This window comes from Heliangelus exortis, chromosome 1 (assembly GCF_036169615.1).
Source record: "Heliangelus exortis chromosome 1, bHelExo1.hap1, whole genome shotgun sequence".
In the NCBI taxonomy this organism is placed as follows: Eukaryota; Metazoa; Chordata; class Aves; order Apodiformes; family Trochilidae; genus Heliangelus; species Heliangelus exortis.
Genome location: NC_092422.1, coordinates 52,860,939 through 52,879,535, shown reverse-complemented (window position 1 = coordinate 52,879,535; position 18,597 = coordinate 52,860,939). Strand labels below are relative to the sequence as shown.

The window sequence follows — 18,597 nt, the reverse complement described above, 5'->3', positions numbered from 1 at the left end:
TGTTTATAGGTTGTGAATTGGACCTATGATCTCTGATTCAGACAGAAACTTATGAGAGGATGATGCTCTTTCACATAATATTTTCTTTGCTAGAGCCACAGAAAAGGAGCTAATGAGATGTGTGAATGCAGGAATTTTCTCATAGTAGCCCTTTTTTTCCCTACGTCAAGCCATGAAAGCTATTCTTTCTTTAAAGGAAGAGAATCACTTTAATTTTTTGAACACTTCTGAAAGAAAATAATTCTGTAAAAGACTGAAGAGTACTTCAGATGTAAAAGAAGGCATCTGGTTGCCAATATGAGATATTATAAATTGACAGTCACCCCCAGCTATTTTAAGCTTCTGGAGGGAGTTGCTCTTGGATGATGTTAAAACCTCACAGCAGGTCTGTCAACTCCTTTCATTTGTAGTTTATGAAATAAACATAGCATTTCATTCAGTTACAGTAAAACTCTTTGCATGTAAACATTATTTCCTCTCATTTCAATCTGCTACACAGGACAATGTGATTTCCCATCTCTACCTATTAGATGGGCAGGACCAGATAGGAAAAGTTTTGCATCAGCTCCATTTGATGCAGGTTTTAAGAGAGCTGGATTATTTTTCTTAATTGGACTCATCCATCTTGGATTCATCCTAAATCAATTTACAAATAATTGTAAGAAGAATGAGGATGATTTGCAGACATACCTAATGCACGCATACTTTGTGCACTAAGTGAATTTATTTCACATAAACATATGAAAAATCTGTCCAATTACAATTCTGCTAGTAAATCTTTGATTTAATTTCAGATAATATCTCTTTGCCACAAAAGCAAAATTAATACTTCACCTTGTCTGTTTCTGAAAGGTAACCAAACGGCAGGACTACATCATGTTGTTGAAGCTGCTTCACATGAAATGAACAGTTTTGCACAGTCTATTTGAGGAATTAACACTGGGGTGGCCAGGCTAAATTAGGTATTTCTAAACCGTAACAATAAGAAGAAGTAATAAAATGCTTGCTGATAGTAAAACTAAGCTACTCTTCAACATGAATTTCAGTTACATTAAGGAAGCCATACAAGTACCTTTTTTTTATCTCTCGCCAAGTTTGCTTATTTCTAGTTATGTCTGTGCAATAAAGAACAGTCATTAATTCAATGTGAAAAGGCAATATCTTCTTCCCAGCTCCCTTGTAACTGACCATACTTTCTAAAACTGATTTCTTACAGCTCTGGTGTCACAGTTTAGGCTCAGGTTCCTGCTTGCTCACCTCCACCCCCACTGTGGGGCAGGAAGGAGAAAACCCACCCAGTGGCTCATTAACAGAGACAAAGAGAGGGAGGCTTTCATTCCCCAATAATGGTAACAGGCAAAAACCAAATAGGTTCAATTTGGGAATGAAAAAACCTATTTTAATCTACAAGCAGAAAGAAAATACATGACCTATATACCATAATATCTTCTTCCCCATCCCTCTCCCTTCTTAACCTCAGGGCACAGGGGAGGGGCAGGGGGGGTTTTAGGGTCAGTTCCCCACACGGTGTTTCTGCCGCTTTCCTCCTCAGGGGGAGGACTCCTCACATCCTTCCCCTGCTCCAACGCGGGGTCCCTCTCACGGGACAGAGTCCTTCAGGAACCCCTCCGACACGAGTCCCTCCCACAGGTGCAGTCCCTCAGGAGCTGCTCCAGCCCGGGCTGCACACAGAGTCACGGCTGCTGCGGGAGCAGTCACCTCCTCTGACACGGGCTCCTCCATGGCTGCAGATCCACATCTGCCTCTCTCTGGGATCCTGCACAGGCTGCTGCTTCACATCTGTCCACCTGTGACACTTCAGGGGCTACAAATCCACATTTACCCCACTGTGGTCCTTCAGGGACTGCTCCACCGTGCTCCTCCACGGGCTGCAGGGGCACAGCTGCCATCTCACCAGGGGCTGTGGGGAAATCTGCTTGGGCATCTTTCCTCCTCTTTCTTCACTGACCTCGGTGTTTTTTCTCTGGCATTGCTCTCTCACCTCTTCTTCTCCTCTGCTCTGCAGGTCTCTTTTTTCATATTTTTGCAGGTTTTTTTTTTTCTTTCTTGAATATGTTACTCATAGAGACACATCCAGCTTCCCGCATTAGTTCAGCCCTGGGCAGAGGTGGAGCAGGAATTGGAACTGGGGGGGACTTCCAGCAGCTTCTCACAGAAGCCACCCCTCTGCTTCCAAAACACCACTGCACTAACCCACGATGTCTGGGCAGTGGCATCAGTGGCAATAATGTCCAGGAAAGAGAGAGTTCAAGTCCTGGTTCAGTAATGCAGCAATACCTATAGATTGCACAGGTTGTCTGAAACTAAGTCTGAAACTCCCATGTTTACCCTTAACTAGAAAACACATTTACCAAGTTGGTTTTTAAGTCCGTATTCTTTAGGTGATGCTGAAATTTTTATCTGTCCCTGACTGCTAAAACATCCACAACAATGTGGTTGCAAGAATGTTGCAATGATACATTCAAAATGACAACATCCGAAAGTCAATGTTCCTGCTGCCCTCATGACTGCAGTTCTAAGGCAAAGAAGAAGCTAAGAATTTTATGTGCCATAAATTCAAATATGAATTGAAATATTAAATTGAAATTAATTTGAAATTAATTTCAAATTAAAATATGTGCCAAATTTCAGATTTCAGCTTTTACTCCCAACTGATGATTCTATGATCTTCTATGAGGAGGCTGTCCTAGTAATAGGGAGAATAGACCATATCACTATGTGGTCCTCCATGTGACTGCATTCTTTCTATTATTAATTAGGCCAGATCAAACTTCTAAAGGATGCATTAGAGCTGACAACCTGTAATCCGTCAAGTCCCTTTGAAACCACCCTCATTTGTTTTTGGAAAGTTCCTGTGTACACAAATTGCATGCTGTGTATTGATCAAAGTCCTTCCCTCATGCCTAATATTAGCATCTTTATCAGTTACTATACAAAACTGTATGCAAAGTCTCACTCACAATCTTAACTTTTGTTAGCTGGTACATGGAGCATCAATCTAAATTCACCTTGAATGGCTGCACGGAAACATTTCTAATTTATTTTACATAATTATGTCTTTTAATTTAAAAAGTCTGCATACACAAACCCAAAAACCAGCTAAAGCTTTGTTTATTTTAAAATAGGAAAATTAGAAAAACTACACATTTTTTCTTCTATATATACCACTTACCTGAACAGAAATCATCAGAATATCTATCATACACTGCTTTGCAGTTTCTTTCATCACACTCACAAGTATCTCCATGAATATCTCCCCAGTCACCAGTTGGGTCCACATCATGGCATGTGCATTCCCCACACACACATGTGCCTGTGAAGAGGGAAAAAAATAGAGACAGAAAAAAATAGAGTAACCTAGCAATTTAGTGTAATAGTAGTTTGATTACAGGAATTTACACTTGTGAATTTTCTGCTCTCACAGGAGTTCAGTTTCAAAGCTGCAACTGCTAGTCAGGAGCTTATCCTCTTCTTCTATGATTTAAAACCTTCTATGATCGTTTAGTAGCAATACTTCAAACAAACAAGTTGGCTTCCTACTGAAGTTTCTTTTTGTTATTGAGCCTTGTTAGGAATCAACAGGAAAATGTAGTGCACAGAACAGTCTTAAATCTTTGACATCAACAGCAATTTGCCCTGACACTAATGACAATAAAAATCAATGGTGTCTAAATGAGTTGGGCTTTCACACAGTGGATAATTAATGGTTGCTAAAGCATAAACATTTAAACTAGAAGGGAATCCAAATTCTAATCCAGCTGAAAATGTGTAAGAGGTCTTCTTTTACCAAAGAACAATAGCAGTGCCTATCTACAGGAAAATCATACTTTTCTCAGGGCCGTGCTCTGTTGTTAACAACAAGAACAAAAATGTGAAATATGAAAGAGATTGTAATTTACCATAACCTTACTTATATACAGAGAACACACAACCTGCTTAGTTAGGAAAAGTCAGAAGAAAAAGAAAAGACAATTTCCTTCTTCAGAAATGCAAATATGCCTCAGGTCCACACACTCATTATTTTGTCCTAACAGGCACAAAGAAGCATCCTAATGGTGTTGAGGCACAGAGTTCATTTCCTGGAGAGTAGCTTCACCTTTTGCTACTCCAGCTAAGCCTTTGTCTTCTCATTCAGATGACTCCTAACAATATAATGCATCTGAGAACAACAGGATAGGGTGACTAAAGAGTTCATATAGATATGGACACATTGGCTAAAAAAAAGGTCCACACAATTGTCATGCATGACTGTTACATCAGTCAGGAAGAAATGCTGCTCTACTTAACTCTAAAGCCGCCAAGACAGCCCTCAAGAAATTTGCACCTGATTTTTGATACTTTCATCATTCAGTGGCATTACTAAAAGAGAAGGTAAAACAACAACAATCAAACTAACCCAGAAAATAAGGAAATGCTTCTGGAGAGTGACTGACCCTTCCAGAAAATTCCAAGGGAATTTGAGTCAGCTCTCCTGAATATCAGAATGCAAAATACTATTGCACCAGAGTTAAAAAAAAAAAAAATTAAAGTTTCACATCTGTTTTCAGCTGGTTGACTAGGCAGCTGATGGAAAGATACAAACATTTTATGACTTAACACTGAAGGAGGCTGAACAGCAAGGGTAGCACCAATACTTAATTTTCAGAGGGCACAGGACTGACAAGATGAACTACACCCATATCACAAGATGCATACAGCTGGGTAAATAGTCCTAAATGAGTAGAAATACTGTGTTGGAAAGCAGCTTTATGTAGTAAAAAGCTTATAAAATTATTAAAAACAGCATTATATATAGCAAACAATGAAAGGCTAAAACAGCAGAAGTATCCTATGAATATCCCTTTGTATAGGAGTTTGTAGCTACTCAGAATATCAAATTTGGGCAAAGAATTGCTTTAATGAGAAATTCTTTGCCAAGAAATTACTTGCTTGGTGCAAATAAAGCTTCTGATCTGAAGCGACTTCCCTATTATTTCCAGATTTACAGAAGTTTGTTTACTGGTGAAATCCTGAGAATAAATGAGCCTACAGAACCTCTGTATTTCAGCCAATCTTTCAATTTCCTCATAAAGAAGGGAGTTTTCTGAATATTTTCAGGGTAATTAGATGTTCACACTATAGCAGGTTTTTTCAGTAGAGATTTTTTTTAAGAAGAGGTATCTATGTGACTCTTGCTTATGTTCTATGGTAATAATTCTGGACTATTGTGCAAAAAACATATTTTTTTTTCAATTCCTTGTTTAATGAAGTCAAACACCTAATGAAAATAAATATTATTCTGTGGGATTTTTTTTACAAAATGAGACAGAATTATTAATGAGGTTTAAATTCCTGAACTTCATGCAAATAAAACCCCAAGTAGTTAGAAATATTGTGTGAAGTCTACCTTTCCAGCTCTCTGAATGCATCCCACAGCATTTCATTTCCCCTGTTCAGTCACAGGTCCTTGGTCTTAAGAGTTGTCATAGAGTCCTATTGGCCTAAGAGCACCAATCCATTCAAATTAAAAAATCTGCTAATTTTTTTTTTTTTTGCCAGATGGATCTCTCATAAAAGCATATCTAGTACAAAATTACCACACTCAGTCATACCATGAAAATGAAGGATGAGAACAACTTGGGTCAGCTTGATCCCAAGATGGATGTGGATTTTAGTTGACACCCAAGCACAGGTATCTACGCACTCGAAAATGTGTACCCAGATTTTAAATAAGTGAGAACAAACTAGAAACTATTAACAAACACAATCTATGGGCTACTGCAGAAAAGGCATATTGTAAAATAAAAGCAAACAATATAAATAAATATACATAGAAGGAACATGTGAATGACACACCTCTGTTGCTGCAGATTTTGCCATCTGGAGATGTGCATCTTTTTTTGATCTCCCAGGGCGTGATGTCACACTGGAATTCACATTTATCTCCATGCCAACCAGCCTCACAGTAACAGTTTCCACAGTAACACTTTCCATGGCCTTAACACAAAACAAATTTTATACACTGAGAAGCAGCAAGTTTTCAAAAGGCATTAACAATTCAACCGTTTTGATATTTTAATTTAAAAACTTTTAGTGCAAGACTCAGAATAGAAACAATTTAGAGACCATGTCTACATAACATAAGACAAATGACATTGGAATTATCCATTTCGCCAACTCTATTTTAGAACATATTTTCATTTAGTCATAAATTAAATCTAATTGATAAACACTAAGAGAATATCAACATTTTATATTTTTAAGCTTAGTTTTTGAAACTTTATAGGTAAACTTGAAAGATGATAAATGTAATCATTAAAATTTAAAACCAGCTTTAAATGTTCAGATAGAACACACTTGTACACTGTACTCAGCATTGCTAAGAAAGTACTGGGTGCTTTTGACTCTGCAGATAATTCCAGCAGTAGGACCTTGATTTATACAAACTGTTTACATTGTATTTTTGAGCATGTATAAACCAGTTCATAAAATACAAGAAGCAGAAAAATGAACCTTTTAGGTGTTCATTTAACAAAGCACACATCTCCCAGAAAGATGGTTGGATCATCTGATGAATTGGGCTCCTGAACATTTTGATCCACTAAGGTACTTCTTGCTTGTGCTTCAAAGACACAAAGTATTTAAATCAAGCAGCTGCAACTCTTACTAATCTTAAAGCCATAAGCTAATTAATTACTAGGATCAAGTCTGGATCTTGTCCTTTTTCCCTTTAAAGTATTTTAAGATTAGTAGACCTGGTTGTCTCTATTACAGTCTGGTCAACTTATATTCTTAATTACCAAGAGTGCAAGTTTAGACCTGTGGAATATTATTTTTCTTGGTTTTACCATTACCTATGAACTTTTCATTACAATTGTTTGGCTACACATCAAAAGAATTACAAAACATAAAAATATATTTTAGATAATTAAACAACAAAGCCTAAAAAATGCTTATTACAAAAAGGTTGTTCTTGACAAGTGGTCACGGAAAAAAGGTAGAAAAAGGTGAAGGAGTAAATTACTTGATCTACTGGAATTTTTTTTCAGATAAAAAATCACCAGTTCATTATTCACTCACACTTGTATACTCCTCAAATAAATTTGTGATAAATTACACAATTTGTCACTACCTCTTGCTCTTGACAAAAATCACTCTCTTGGAGAAAAAAAAAATTATATAAAAAAGATAAGAAGCAGAATTTAATTTGCTAAAAAACTGATACTTCATTAAAAAAATAAGCTGCAATTTGACTCCAAAGCTTACGTAACCTTAGATGAAAAGTGATGCAGTCAACTTAGGCTGGAAAAAGTTTGGTATCTCTTTATTGAAGATAAACTGGAGAATGGATTTGCTTTAAAATTGCAGTCCTCTTGTGTGAGGTTAAAATGCATGTTATCCATACCTCATCAAGGCACCATATGTCTTTCCAGGATAAAATCCTAGCTCACAGTTGCAGACTTTAGAAATGTGTGTAAATAGATGGTTTGGGTTTTTTTGTTTGTTTGTTTGTTGGTTGGTTTTTGTTTTTTTTTTCATTAGTTTGATCCTCCTGCTTTGGCTTGCTTTGAAGACAATTAAAATCTTCAAGGTCTGTCTATACCTTCAGGGGCAATAAGGAGTATGAAGCAACCAAGAATGTGCTACACAAAATGTGAAAGTGCAACAAGGACTGATCAAGTTTACCCTGGCTGTGGAGAATATGCAGGGGACATTGCTAGCTAAAGAGAAGGGGGTTGGAACACTGTTGCTTTACTACTTCATAAATAAAACTGCATGATTCCTGGGGTGGAAATCCTGTGGAAGGAGAGGCAGCATAGAAGATATTAAAGAAGAGATTGGAATGAGAGAGAGAAGCAATAACCACATAGGCAACTGAGGGCAGCTTTTTCTGTGATTAAATTATGTATCTTTGACTTTCAGCTCATGTACTCTCCATTTTTTCTGCATAAGGCCTGGTTCAACATATGGTTATGTACTGCAGCAGTTTGTTAGAAAGCAAAGAAAATCCAACATCCACAGCCTCAGTAAATAAACTTTACAACAACCTAGCCAAGTCAAGCACACCGTTAGGTTATACCCATGTTTACTTTAGAAGTACATAAGGTATTAGAGCTTTTACACCGATGAATCACAGACCTTAGAGACTGGAATTTACCAACAATTTTTGCCAGTTTGCTATCAGAATCCTTTGATTTCTGAGTAGTTTCAATAAAACTATTTTTTTGGAAAAGAGACGTGCATCTGGCTTGTTGTGGAATATGGCAACAATCAGTGTAACAGGTGGAAATAAGAGCTAAGACAAAAAGTTGCCAGTAGCAACTCAGATGGGGAAGAAACCCTGACAAAAACAGAAGAAGGAGAACTGTAACTGTAACTAAAGAAATGGTAAAATTTTATCATATGTGATACTATACGTGACTACAGCCCAAATGGTTGTAATACCAAAAATGGTATCATTGGCACATAAAAAGATGTAGATTACAAATTAAAAATAAATGCTTTACAGTGAGGGTGGTGAGACACTGGCACAGGTTTCCCAAGGAAGTCATGGAAGCTCCCTTCCTGGAAGAACTCAAAGCCAGGCTGGAGGGGGCTTGGAGCAACCTGGGCTTCTGGAAGATGCCCATGTCAGGGGGGTTGGAACCAGATGATCTTTAAAGTCCCTTCCAACCAAAATCATTCTTAGAGTCTACGATTCTGTTTGGCCTTATTTTAAAATTCCTATTTAATACCAAGGAAGAAAAAATTAAAAGTTCTTTTTGCCTTTAAAGCCACTTAGAGTCTATATAGTTTTCTGTGTAAGGATACAGACAAATAAACTGTGTTACACAAGTATTTTCTCTCTGTGTACACAGAGCAAGCACTATGGCCAGAGGATGAATACTCTAAGAACAGTTTTGAACCCTCCTGTATGTATACACAGTATGTATGTGCCTAGCTTGAAAAATATTTGTAGTACCTTATGTCTCTAGGGCAAGTAATATAGGAAACCACATTTACAATGCCTGAAGTGGTGTGTATTTCACAATATTGAATTTTCATTGCTTTTCTGTCTATCATCATAATTTGCTCCCTCTTATGTTCTTTCCTATCACAGAAGAGTTTTTTCTTCATACATTCCTTCCCCTTTTTATTTCCTGAATTTCTTCCGAGTTCTCATCCTATATTTGTTTTTTTAAATTCCTGCTTTCTTGACACAAATCTTAAATTATTTTTTTTCTTTCGTTTTTTTGGGTTTTTTCCCTATCCTCCATTTTCTCTCACCTGTGCCACAAAGCATTCACATTTCTTATATTCTAACAAAGAGAGAGACACTGAGCTATGAATCACCTTAGTGAATTACCTTGTATAATCCTCTTCGCAGTTCGTCCACAAAGATGAGTCTGTTGCAGGCTTTCTTCATTACTTAAACTCCTGCTTAGCTCATTTTTTCAACTGAAATTCCCACTTACAAGTTGCAATCTATATTTTTTAACATATAGCTACTTTACTTTTAAACCATACATGCAGGAAAGACATTTTGGAGGTCCACAAAATCACGTGATTTTATAACAGCCTTCACCATTCCTCTTCTACTCACGAAATACATACCTGTACAAATCTCTTCTGTCTCCTCATCTATACATTCTCTGTCATCACATTCACAAAATTTACCATAGACCAGTCCACTTCCTCCTGTGTTGGCACATTTACACCTGCCACACTGACATGTGCCTGTAAACATTTAAGACAGTACTCAGTTGCTGGAGTTCATGGAAAGATGTTCAGTAATCCAGTAGAGATGGTGCATGTTTTATTTCTGAGAAGGCTGAAATCTAAAGATCATTGAGCCAGATAAAGACAGACACAGAAATAATTCGTATCAACAAAAGTCCCAATCTTAACTGTAAACAGATATAACATTCAAGTGGTTCATTTTTAACAAGGACCATCATATTTTCCTAAAGTAAAATTCACTCTTCAAGTTGTCTGTCTGACTTCATATAACTGAGGTATGATGTCTGCTTTGGAAATTGTATCTTCTGCCTATTGAAAGGAGAAAATTTAACTTAGTCATCTTCTCAAGAATGAAGCCTGGTTTTGCCCAGTTCCACAGCCAAGTTACATGACAGTAGCAAGGGCATGGCTACCACAGACCTGGAAATATATCTGCCTAAGTTCACACAGTTCCTTTGCACTTGTCTGTAGTCCCTTTTCTACAGCTTTCATCTGAGGATTAAGATTTTTTAAGAATAACCTTGTAGGAAAAAACCCAGAAATTAAGTGAAGGAAACATTGGTGAGGAACACCTGCAGGAAGACCTATGATCAAGAAAAAAAGTACTTAACCTAAAAAGCTATTACCAGAGAAATTAATTATACAACAGACAAGATTATCACAGAGAAATACATTCATTGCATTATTAAACAAACCATAACTATTATTATAGCATATCAACAGTTTTACTGGAAAGTAGTATTGATGTCCACATTAAAAGTTATTTTATTCATCTGAGGAATTGCAGAAACATCTACAGTAATATCTTGTTATTGCAGGACTTCGACTTAATCTAAGTTTAAGATTTTAGGGCTCATTTTCCTTCAGTTTGGGTGATGTCTCAGAAAAGAGTAGAGGTTTTAAGAATGTTAAGAGCTATAATGAGGACTTTTGCCCACATCAGACCTGTGAGTGTTTTGAGAGCGTGTCTGACTGAGATTCTTCTGGGAGTTAGCACTCCCAGGACTCCCAAATGCTTTGGAAGTGTAGTTTTTTCCTCACAACATAAACTACAACAGAAAACTTTCTGATATAAGGAAAAGCCAGAGTGTTTAGAAAATGCAAAGGATGGAAGTGGTTTTGTAAAGAGATCTCTGGCTTTGTCACACATTTTCTTCATCATCCTTTGACTAGGGCTGCCTCCCCACCTCAGTGACTCTCTCTCTCCATGACTTAGCCTCCCAAACAGATAAAGTTTGTTTTGTTGCTTCCAGGGGAGGAAGAATTTCTCCCCTTTATTCTCAGAGGGTCTACCTGACCTGGACTGAAGTTTCCAGGGCAAAGAAAACAACTGCCTTCTTCTCCCTCTGAATATTTTCTAATTTGGATCATAATGCGTGATAATATAAATCAGACATAAATGTATGTATTACAAAGTCAAAGAAGCAAAAATACTAGACAATCATGTTAGAAAGAGTATTCTCATGTCCATCACATAAGACACCCCTTTTCCCTGCCTCTACTATGTTTTTTAAAATTCTAAGGGTAGGAACTTTGTTCAGTACCACATTAACTGGGAACCTGTGGTCAATGGGCTTGCACAAGCTGTTTCAGCAGTCACTGGACTCATTATGTCAGTAAGTACAGATTGTAAAAAAGGGAACTTAATTCACAAGATTTATACTCCTCACATTACATAGACATGTTTTAGAAAAGGACACAAAACTCCTACAAAATAGACATTTAATGAAGATATTACACAACTAGTCTGCAGAAACTATTTTATATTTCACCATTATAAGTATAGTACAAGTTTCACCAATCACATTAATCTAAACAAAGAAAAGAATCAAGCTCCCCAACATACATGGCAGGCCTAAAGAAGTAAACTTTAAAAATGTTTTCAAGAGCTAATTAAAAAAAACCCAAACAAACTGGTAACATGATATGATTAACCTACTCAACTAGAACTACTTGCTATGCCTACTTGGGGAATAAATACAAATAACATTTTTCAGAAAGCTGCCATGTTTACAGATAATTTCCAAACAGAAAAAAAGACAAAATGGTAAATTGATTCTTAACTTTTTAATCTAAAGAGATCAGACAGATTGTGTCTTAAAAGCATCCATTTAGTCCCATTGACTAGAAGTGGAAATTGCTCATGAAGAACCCCAGTTTAGGTAGGATGCCCTAGTTACTCAGACAAATTATTAGGAACAGTTCAGTCAAAAAAGTTAAATTTTAAGTGAATCTTGATTGAGTCACTAGAAGATTGACAATTACTGGTTAGCTGTGTGACAGCAGAGGACTGTTTTTGTAATAACTCCTGGCATCCTCTCCCATCTTTTATTAGCAATTAAAAGACAGACCCCAAAGTCAGTGTTGGCATTAGATCAAAAGGTGATCCTAGCATAAGAAAATATATATGGCTACAGTCCATCAAATCCTTTAGGTCGTTTGCTCATGTCAGCAACCACCTTGTGAGAAATTTAGTTTTCTGAAAATGTGGAACCACGTAGAAATTAAAGGCCTGTGACAGTGAGCAGAGGTAGGATTCCTGAAACATTCTCTCACTTGGAGATCACTTGACTGGTAGGAAATGCTCTTCAAAATTTTACTGGTCTCCAGTGAATGCTTCTAAAAGATTGTTTCTTTTTCCTGTGCTTTTTTGTTTGTTTGTTTGCTTGTTTGCTTTGGGTTTTGTTTGTTTGGTTTTGTTTGTTTTGGGTTGGTTTGGGTTTTTTTAAGGAAAAAAACTGTCTATTTAAGTTAGAATGAGTTATAAAATTAAATAATTAGAGAAAAAAGTTACCAAATAAAAAAAGTAACCCATTGACTCATCAGATATTCTACAACAGTCTTTGTTACAGCTCAGAAGTGTCTCAAGAAATTGTTCAGCTTATAAATGTCCTGGAAAAATATTTGCCAACACCATTTCTGCTTGCTATAAGCACAAACACACATCAAAAAGCAAGGTCACTTTCTGCTAGTGCCATTACCATAACCTCTTGATGGGCAAAATACAAGATACAGCTGCAGTTTCACTGATGTAAAGTTGCTATGGATAAGCTAGAGTATTAAAGCAAGCATTCTAAATCAGTACACATCATATGCACAGCAATAGGCCTTTAAAAAAATTAAATATTTTAGTATACATCTACTTATTCCTCAATCTCTTGAAACATACTTTACAAAATTCCAAATTAAAAAAAAAAAAAAAAAAAATGAAAAATTACAGTGATTCTTAAGATAACACAGGGAGAAAATCAAGCCACCAAAGCAACAAAAGACACCTTACCTGCACCAGAACAGATGATATCTTGAGAATTCTTGCACATTTCATTACTTTTCTTCCACGTAAGATTGCAAGTAGTTGGATACTGACAAGCTTCACCATACCAGCCTTCATCACATTGGCACTTCCCACAGTCACACTTCCCATGGCCTAGCAATTGAAGGAAAGAGTGCGTCAAGTCCTTTTTTTCATTCAGGAAGTGATATTTTCTAATCCAGCTTTTAGAAGAAATTACATCAATTATAGTTTTAAATTAACATGATTAACAGATTTACTTAATGTAGATCACATGCTATTAAAATATAAATTAAGAAAATTATCTTAATATGAGGGAGAGCAGTGGATGTTGTCTACGCTGGCTTTAGCAAGGCTTTTGACTCTGTCTACCATAACATCCTTGTAGGCAACCTCAGAAAGGAGAGGTTAGAAGAGTGGCCCCTGAGATGGATTGAGTACTGGCTGAACTATAGTGCTCAGAGGGCTGTGATCAATGGTGCAGAGTCCACTTGGAGACCTGTGATTACTGGGGTTCTCCAGGGGTCCAGTCTTGCTCAACATCTTCATCAATGACTTCAGTGAGAGGAGAGAGTGTATGGTCAGCAAATTTGCTGATGGTACAAAACTGGGAGGGTTGGTGATGCAGCAGAAGGCTGTGTGGCCAGAGGGATTTGGGCAGACTGGAGAGCTGCACAAAGGGTAACCTTATGAGGCTCAACAAGAGTAAGTCTGGAGTCCTGCAGCTGGGCAGAAAAACACCAGGGCAGATTAGGGGTTGACCTGATGGAAAGCAGCTCCATGGAGAAGGACCGTGGACTAATGGTGGAAAATAAGTTATTCATGGGACAGTAATGTGCCCCTGTGGCAAAAAAAAAAAAAACAAAAAACCAATGTTACCCTGGGGGATGCATTAAGATGAGTGTGTCCAGCATGTTGAGGGAAATTCTCCTCCTGCACTAGTAAGACCACATCTGGAGTACTGTGTCCAGTTCTGGGCTCACCAGTTCAAGAGGGACAGGGATACATTAGAGAGAGTCTAAAGGAGGGCTGTGAGGATGACTGGGGGACTGGAACATCTGGCAAATGAGGAAAAGCTGAGAGACCTGGGGATGTTTGGTCTGGAAAAGACTGAGAGGGGATCTTTTTAATGTTTATAAATATCTGAAGGGTGGGTGTCAAGAAGGAGGGGGTAGACTCTTTTCAGTGTTGCTCTGTGACAGGAAAAGGGGCAACAAACATGAACTGGAACACAGGAAGTTCCATCTCAATATGAACAAAAACTTCTTTACTATAAGGACGATAGAGCACTGGAACTGGCTGCCCAGAGAGGTTGTGGAGTTTCCTTCTCTACAAACTTCCAAGACCATATGGATGTGTTTCTGTGTGACTGGCCCTAGGTGATCCTGCTTTGGCAGCGGGATTGGACTCAATGATATCCAGAGGTCCCCTCCAACACCTACCATTCCATAATTCTATGAGACATCTGAAATCCCTATGACTTTGAAATCTAACATACATAAGTTTGGTAGGTCAACTACACATTCTTATTTTAAGAAGTAATACAGAACTAAAATAACCCTAAGAACTCGGGGCTTTATTATTAATTCATCTTTTTCTCAGTCCCATATATTTCTACTGTTAACGATAATTAACGCAACAAAACTCCAAATGCAGAGATTCCTTTCACCTCCTTAGCCAGCTGCAGGCAAAGAACAGCTAGAAACTGCAGCCCGAGGACACAGGATTGACTATTTTGGTATGAACCCTGAAAAGGAACATGGAGAGGACCAACTACAGCAGGAAGCAGGAATTCCCTCATGCATCCCTCAGGAGTTGCCACAACTCCTACCACTATTAAAGGTTCAAATCCTTCCTCCCGAATCCTCCTCCATCTACCAGTTCCTTCAGCCCTCTCTCACCAACTGGGCTGCTGCTGCAAAAATGAATTTTGTCCTAAAAATTGACACAATATTGGCAATGTGGTATATTTTGATACTGATGAGGCTATATTTACTTGCAGCTATTTGCTAAGTGGGAAGCATCTTAAAGAACCATTGCAGCTGTTCAATTCATTAGGATGTGGCATGCTAGCATTCAATCACATGAATAATAAATTGCTGAAAATTTGGTGTAGATCTAACAGCATGAAGAATAATAAAAGTAAAGAAAGCTCCTGTTTGTAAGAGTTATTTAGTTTTCTTTAAAAATACACATATAAGCAAAATAATTGACAGTTTACACTACTTATGCTGCACAATAAGTATCATGTTCCACATTAAAATCCAGATGCATATTTCTATCACTTAATTCTTTAGCTTCCTTTACAATTTTAGTAAATGTGAATATAATTGAAAATCTTTTATACTAGAATATTCAACTTCTAATTAAATACATTTTAATGTATATCTGATTGATAGAAGATTTCCTTTCCAATCATTACTTTTCAAAAATAGAATCTTATTGATGTCTATTTTAAATGCATCTGTTACCTGCTGTTAGAGTCAACTGCCTGAAAATAGAAGCCCAGTCTAATGCAAAAAAAAAGGAATTTAAATAACTATTATAAATAGAAAATTTTAAAGAAAAAGAGGATTATCTTTTGTTGCTTAAAAAAATTTCATTTGCATTCATTTTGCATTGGTCCTAGGGAAAAATACAGTTAAATGACTGAAAAACCTATAGGTCAAAACATATGAAAGAACCATGTTAGATCCTGGTTTAAAAGGATTTGCCACTTTAAAAATTGCTGAATAACTCTCTGTTGGTACAGGGCAAGGAAAACAACAAGTAGGATAGAAAATATATAAAAAAACCCCACACTTGTCATTGCTCTGCTTCACTGACTGGCAGCAGCATAAGCCATTCCGGAAAATGGTGATAAATCCCAGCGTAGCTTAAAAAAAACTCAAAAACAAAACATAACCATCTCCCTGCATTTTCATTCCTTTCAAGGATTACCAATCACAATGACTTTGCATTTTTCATGTTAGACACTCCTGTGATTTAAGATTTTGATGTCTGCTGGTGAAAAAAAAGATGCTCTGACAAAAGGAGGACTGACTTTTCTGTTCCTAACATGCTGCATAAAGCAAAGGAAAATAATTTCACTCAAAATTCATACAGCCTGCTTAAGAAAATCAGTCAAAGACTTCTATGAGAATAGCCATGCAGAGTGATTTCTTGGCTTTACTTCACAAGCAAATAGAAGAAAAAAAAACCCAAACCAACCAACCCTGAGATCAATGAAATTAAACCTAGAAAAATAAGGGAAGATCTCTGCATGCAACTGAAAGCAACTATTAGGAGATTAATTAACATGAACTCATAGAATGGCCAGGGTTGGAAGGGACTTTAAAGATCATCTACTTCCAACTCAAGATTGTATTAATGATTTCCACCTTAACCATAAACTATCCTAAGTGTGCCAATTTGATATATTTCAAAACTGTAAATGGCAATATTCTGCCCCAAAATTTGGGTGAGGTGACAACTGAAGTGAATTATAGGCCATAGAACTATCTATAATAACTTCTTGCTTGCTTACTTCCCACATCCACATGTACCAATCTTATGCTCTTTCTCATGGCAAAAATATTGAAAAAACTATAAACCAATTATGTTATAAGCTGTAAGGAAAGTACAAAGGGTACAGAAGGTTCTGATTTGTTTCATATTCCTATCTGGAAGGTTTCTGTAGTATCCCTTTTGTTGTATAGAATTTTTTTTTCTTTAGAAAGAAAATAATATTATTAATTAGTAAATAAGGAGTAAATAGAACTATGAAAGATGTGAATCAATACTGTAACTTCCCAGAAAATAAATTCTACCACTAAGGAGTAGACCCAGGTTTCTGACAATATGACACATATCACAAGAAAAGTGAGCTACAAGACCTTGTAAAATAGTTGGCCAAGAAAGCTCTATCCAGGGTAAGTGATGACATCTTCATTCCATTTTTAAAAAAAAATGGCTGTAACATGACTAGATGTTAGACCCAAATAAATCGGAATTTTACTTTAAAATATCAGAAAATAAGGGAAATAATAAAGACTCGAGGAAGTGATAAAATTTCTTTAAGAAAAAAATGTGGTTTTGGGCTGCAAAAAAACTTGCAGCTTCAAACATGTGGAAAAACCTTGTACAACAAAAGCCTCAATTTCTAACTAGATGAGCAGTCACTTCAGAGAGTATATCTGGAGTATGCAGAAAGCTTGTAGAGTGGAAAATGAAACTAGTATGCAAGGAAAACTGTCAGATGTCAGAAAATATATGGAGAAAGTGAGAACAGAAAATGTTAGTCAGAGTCAGATCTTGCAAAATTGCCAGTACTAAAATGTACTTTCATCATCCAAGTAAAAAAGAAAACAGGAAAAAGAGTGACTTCACCAAGCAGCAAAAAGCATTTAAGATTAAAGATAATTTATAGGCAGTCCAAAGTAAAATTAATATGGGGATGTTGACTACAGTAGCAAATGCAGTGTGGCTGCATGATGATACTGACTCTGGAAATGAAAATTACTCCTCTAAGATGAGAACAAAACAAAGACATAAAACTGTTTCAAAGGAATTGTCAAGACCAGGAGGGCAAATCCCCATAATCTCCACTTGAGGGTTCTAACAATACTTGCATATGGAAAGCCAGTTTAATAACAAAGATTTTTAATGAAACTATCAGGCTAGCAACCAAATATGTGAAAAATAAAACCCTATTTTTTTTTCTTTTAAGAAAAAGGGTTGTACACCATCCAGACAACATAAAACAAGTGAATCTGACCTCATGAGATGTGTAAGGATTTGAAACAAATTATGAAGCATTGCATAGCTAGAGACACTGAGGTAATGAAAAATGGAATATAATGAATAACAGCTTTCTACCAAAATAGACTATCATTGTGGCAAATTAACCTGGCATTTCTCTTTATAAGATAACTGATATTTTAAGAAGAGGAAGCAGGAAATCTAGCTGATATGACCATATACAATGCCTCTTAGGAAAAAAAAGTATTCTGGATAAGGTGTTCTAGAAATGTAATAGAATCACAGCTTAGTTTAAGGCAAGGAAGCATTAGGACCACAAGGGATATTACTGAGACAAAAGAAGATTAGTGGTGATCTTTCAAAGGATAATTTTGGAACCAAATGTCTTTTACTGATATTGATACAAAACTTCAGAATAATCTAACTGCACTTGACAGTGGCACAAGCCCTCAGTAGAAAGGTGAGGATAGAAAATCATCCAGATTTGATTGGACTGACAACCTGAAGGACCAAAGTAATAAATGTAGACTCAAACTAGAAATACAAAGGAATATTTCATAGAATCATGCAATGGTTAGGGTTGCAAGAGACCTTAAAGATCAAGATCCAGCCCCCTGCATGTGCAGGGTCACCTTCCATTAGACCAGGCTGCACAAAGCATCATTCAAAGTGGCCTTAAACACTTCCAGGGAGGGAGCATCAACAACCTCCCTCAGAAAACTTTTAGTCATCGTGTGCTTGGTTTCACTTCCATTTCTGTTTGCCTACAGAAACTGTAGCATCCATCAGTGTTATTGCTATTTCCATGCACCCTATTCTAAAAGATTCTCTCTACCTTTGTATCT

General features: G+C 36.8%; 1 protein-coding gene across 1 annotated transcript in view; it reads right to left on the bottom strand.

Moving 5' to 3' along the window:
* ITGBL1 (integrin subunit beta like 1) overlaps window positions 1–18,597 on the bottom strand; it is a 137,280-nt gene that overhangs the window by 68,274 nt on the left and 50,409 nt on the right. Inside the window, exons 3-6 of the mRNA XM_071734406.1 lie at window positions 13,001–13,147; window positions 9,595–9,717; window positions 5,857–5,997; window positions 3,194–3,334 (exon numbers count right to left, since the gene is read on the bottom strand). Coding sequence (XP_071590507.1) covers window positions 3,194–3,334; window positions 5,857–5,997; window positions 9,595–9,717; window positions 13,001–13,147 — 552 coding nt within the window. The remainder of the gene's footprint in view (window positions 1–3,193; window positions 3,335–5,856; window positions 5,998–9,594; window positions 9,718–13,000; window positions 13,148–18,597) is intronic.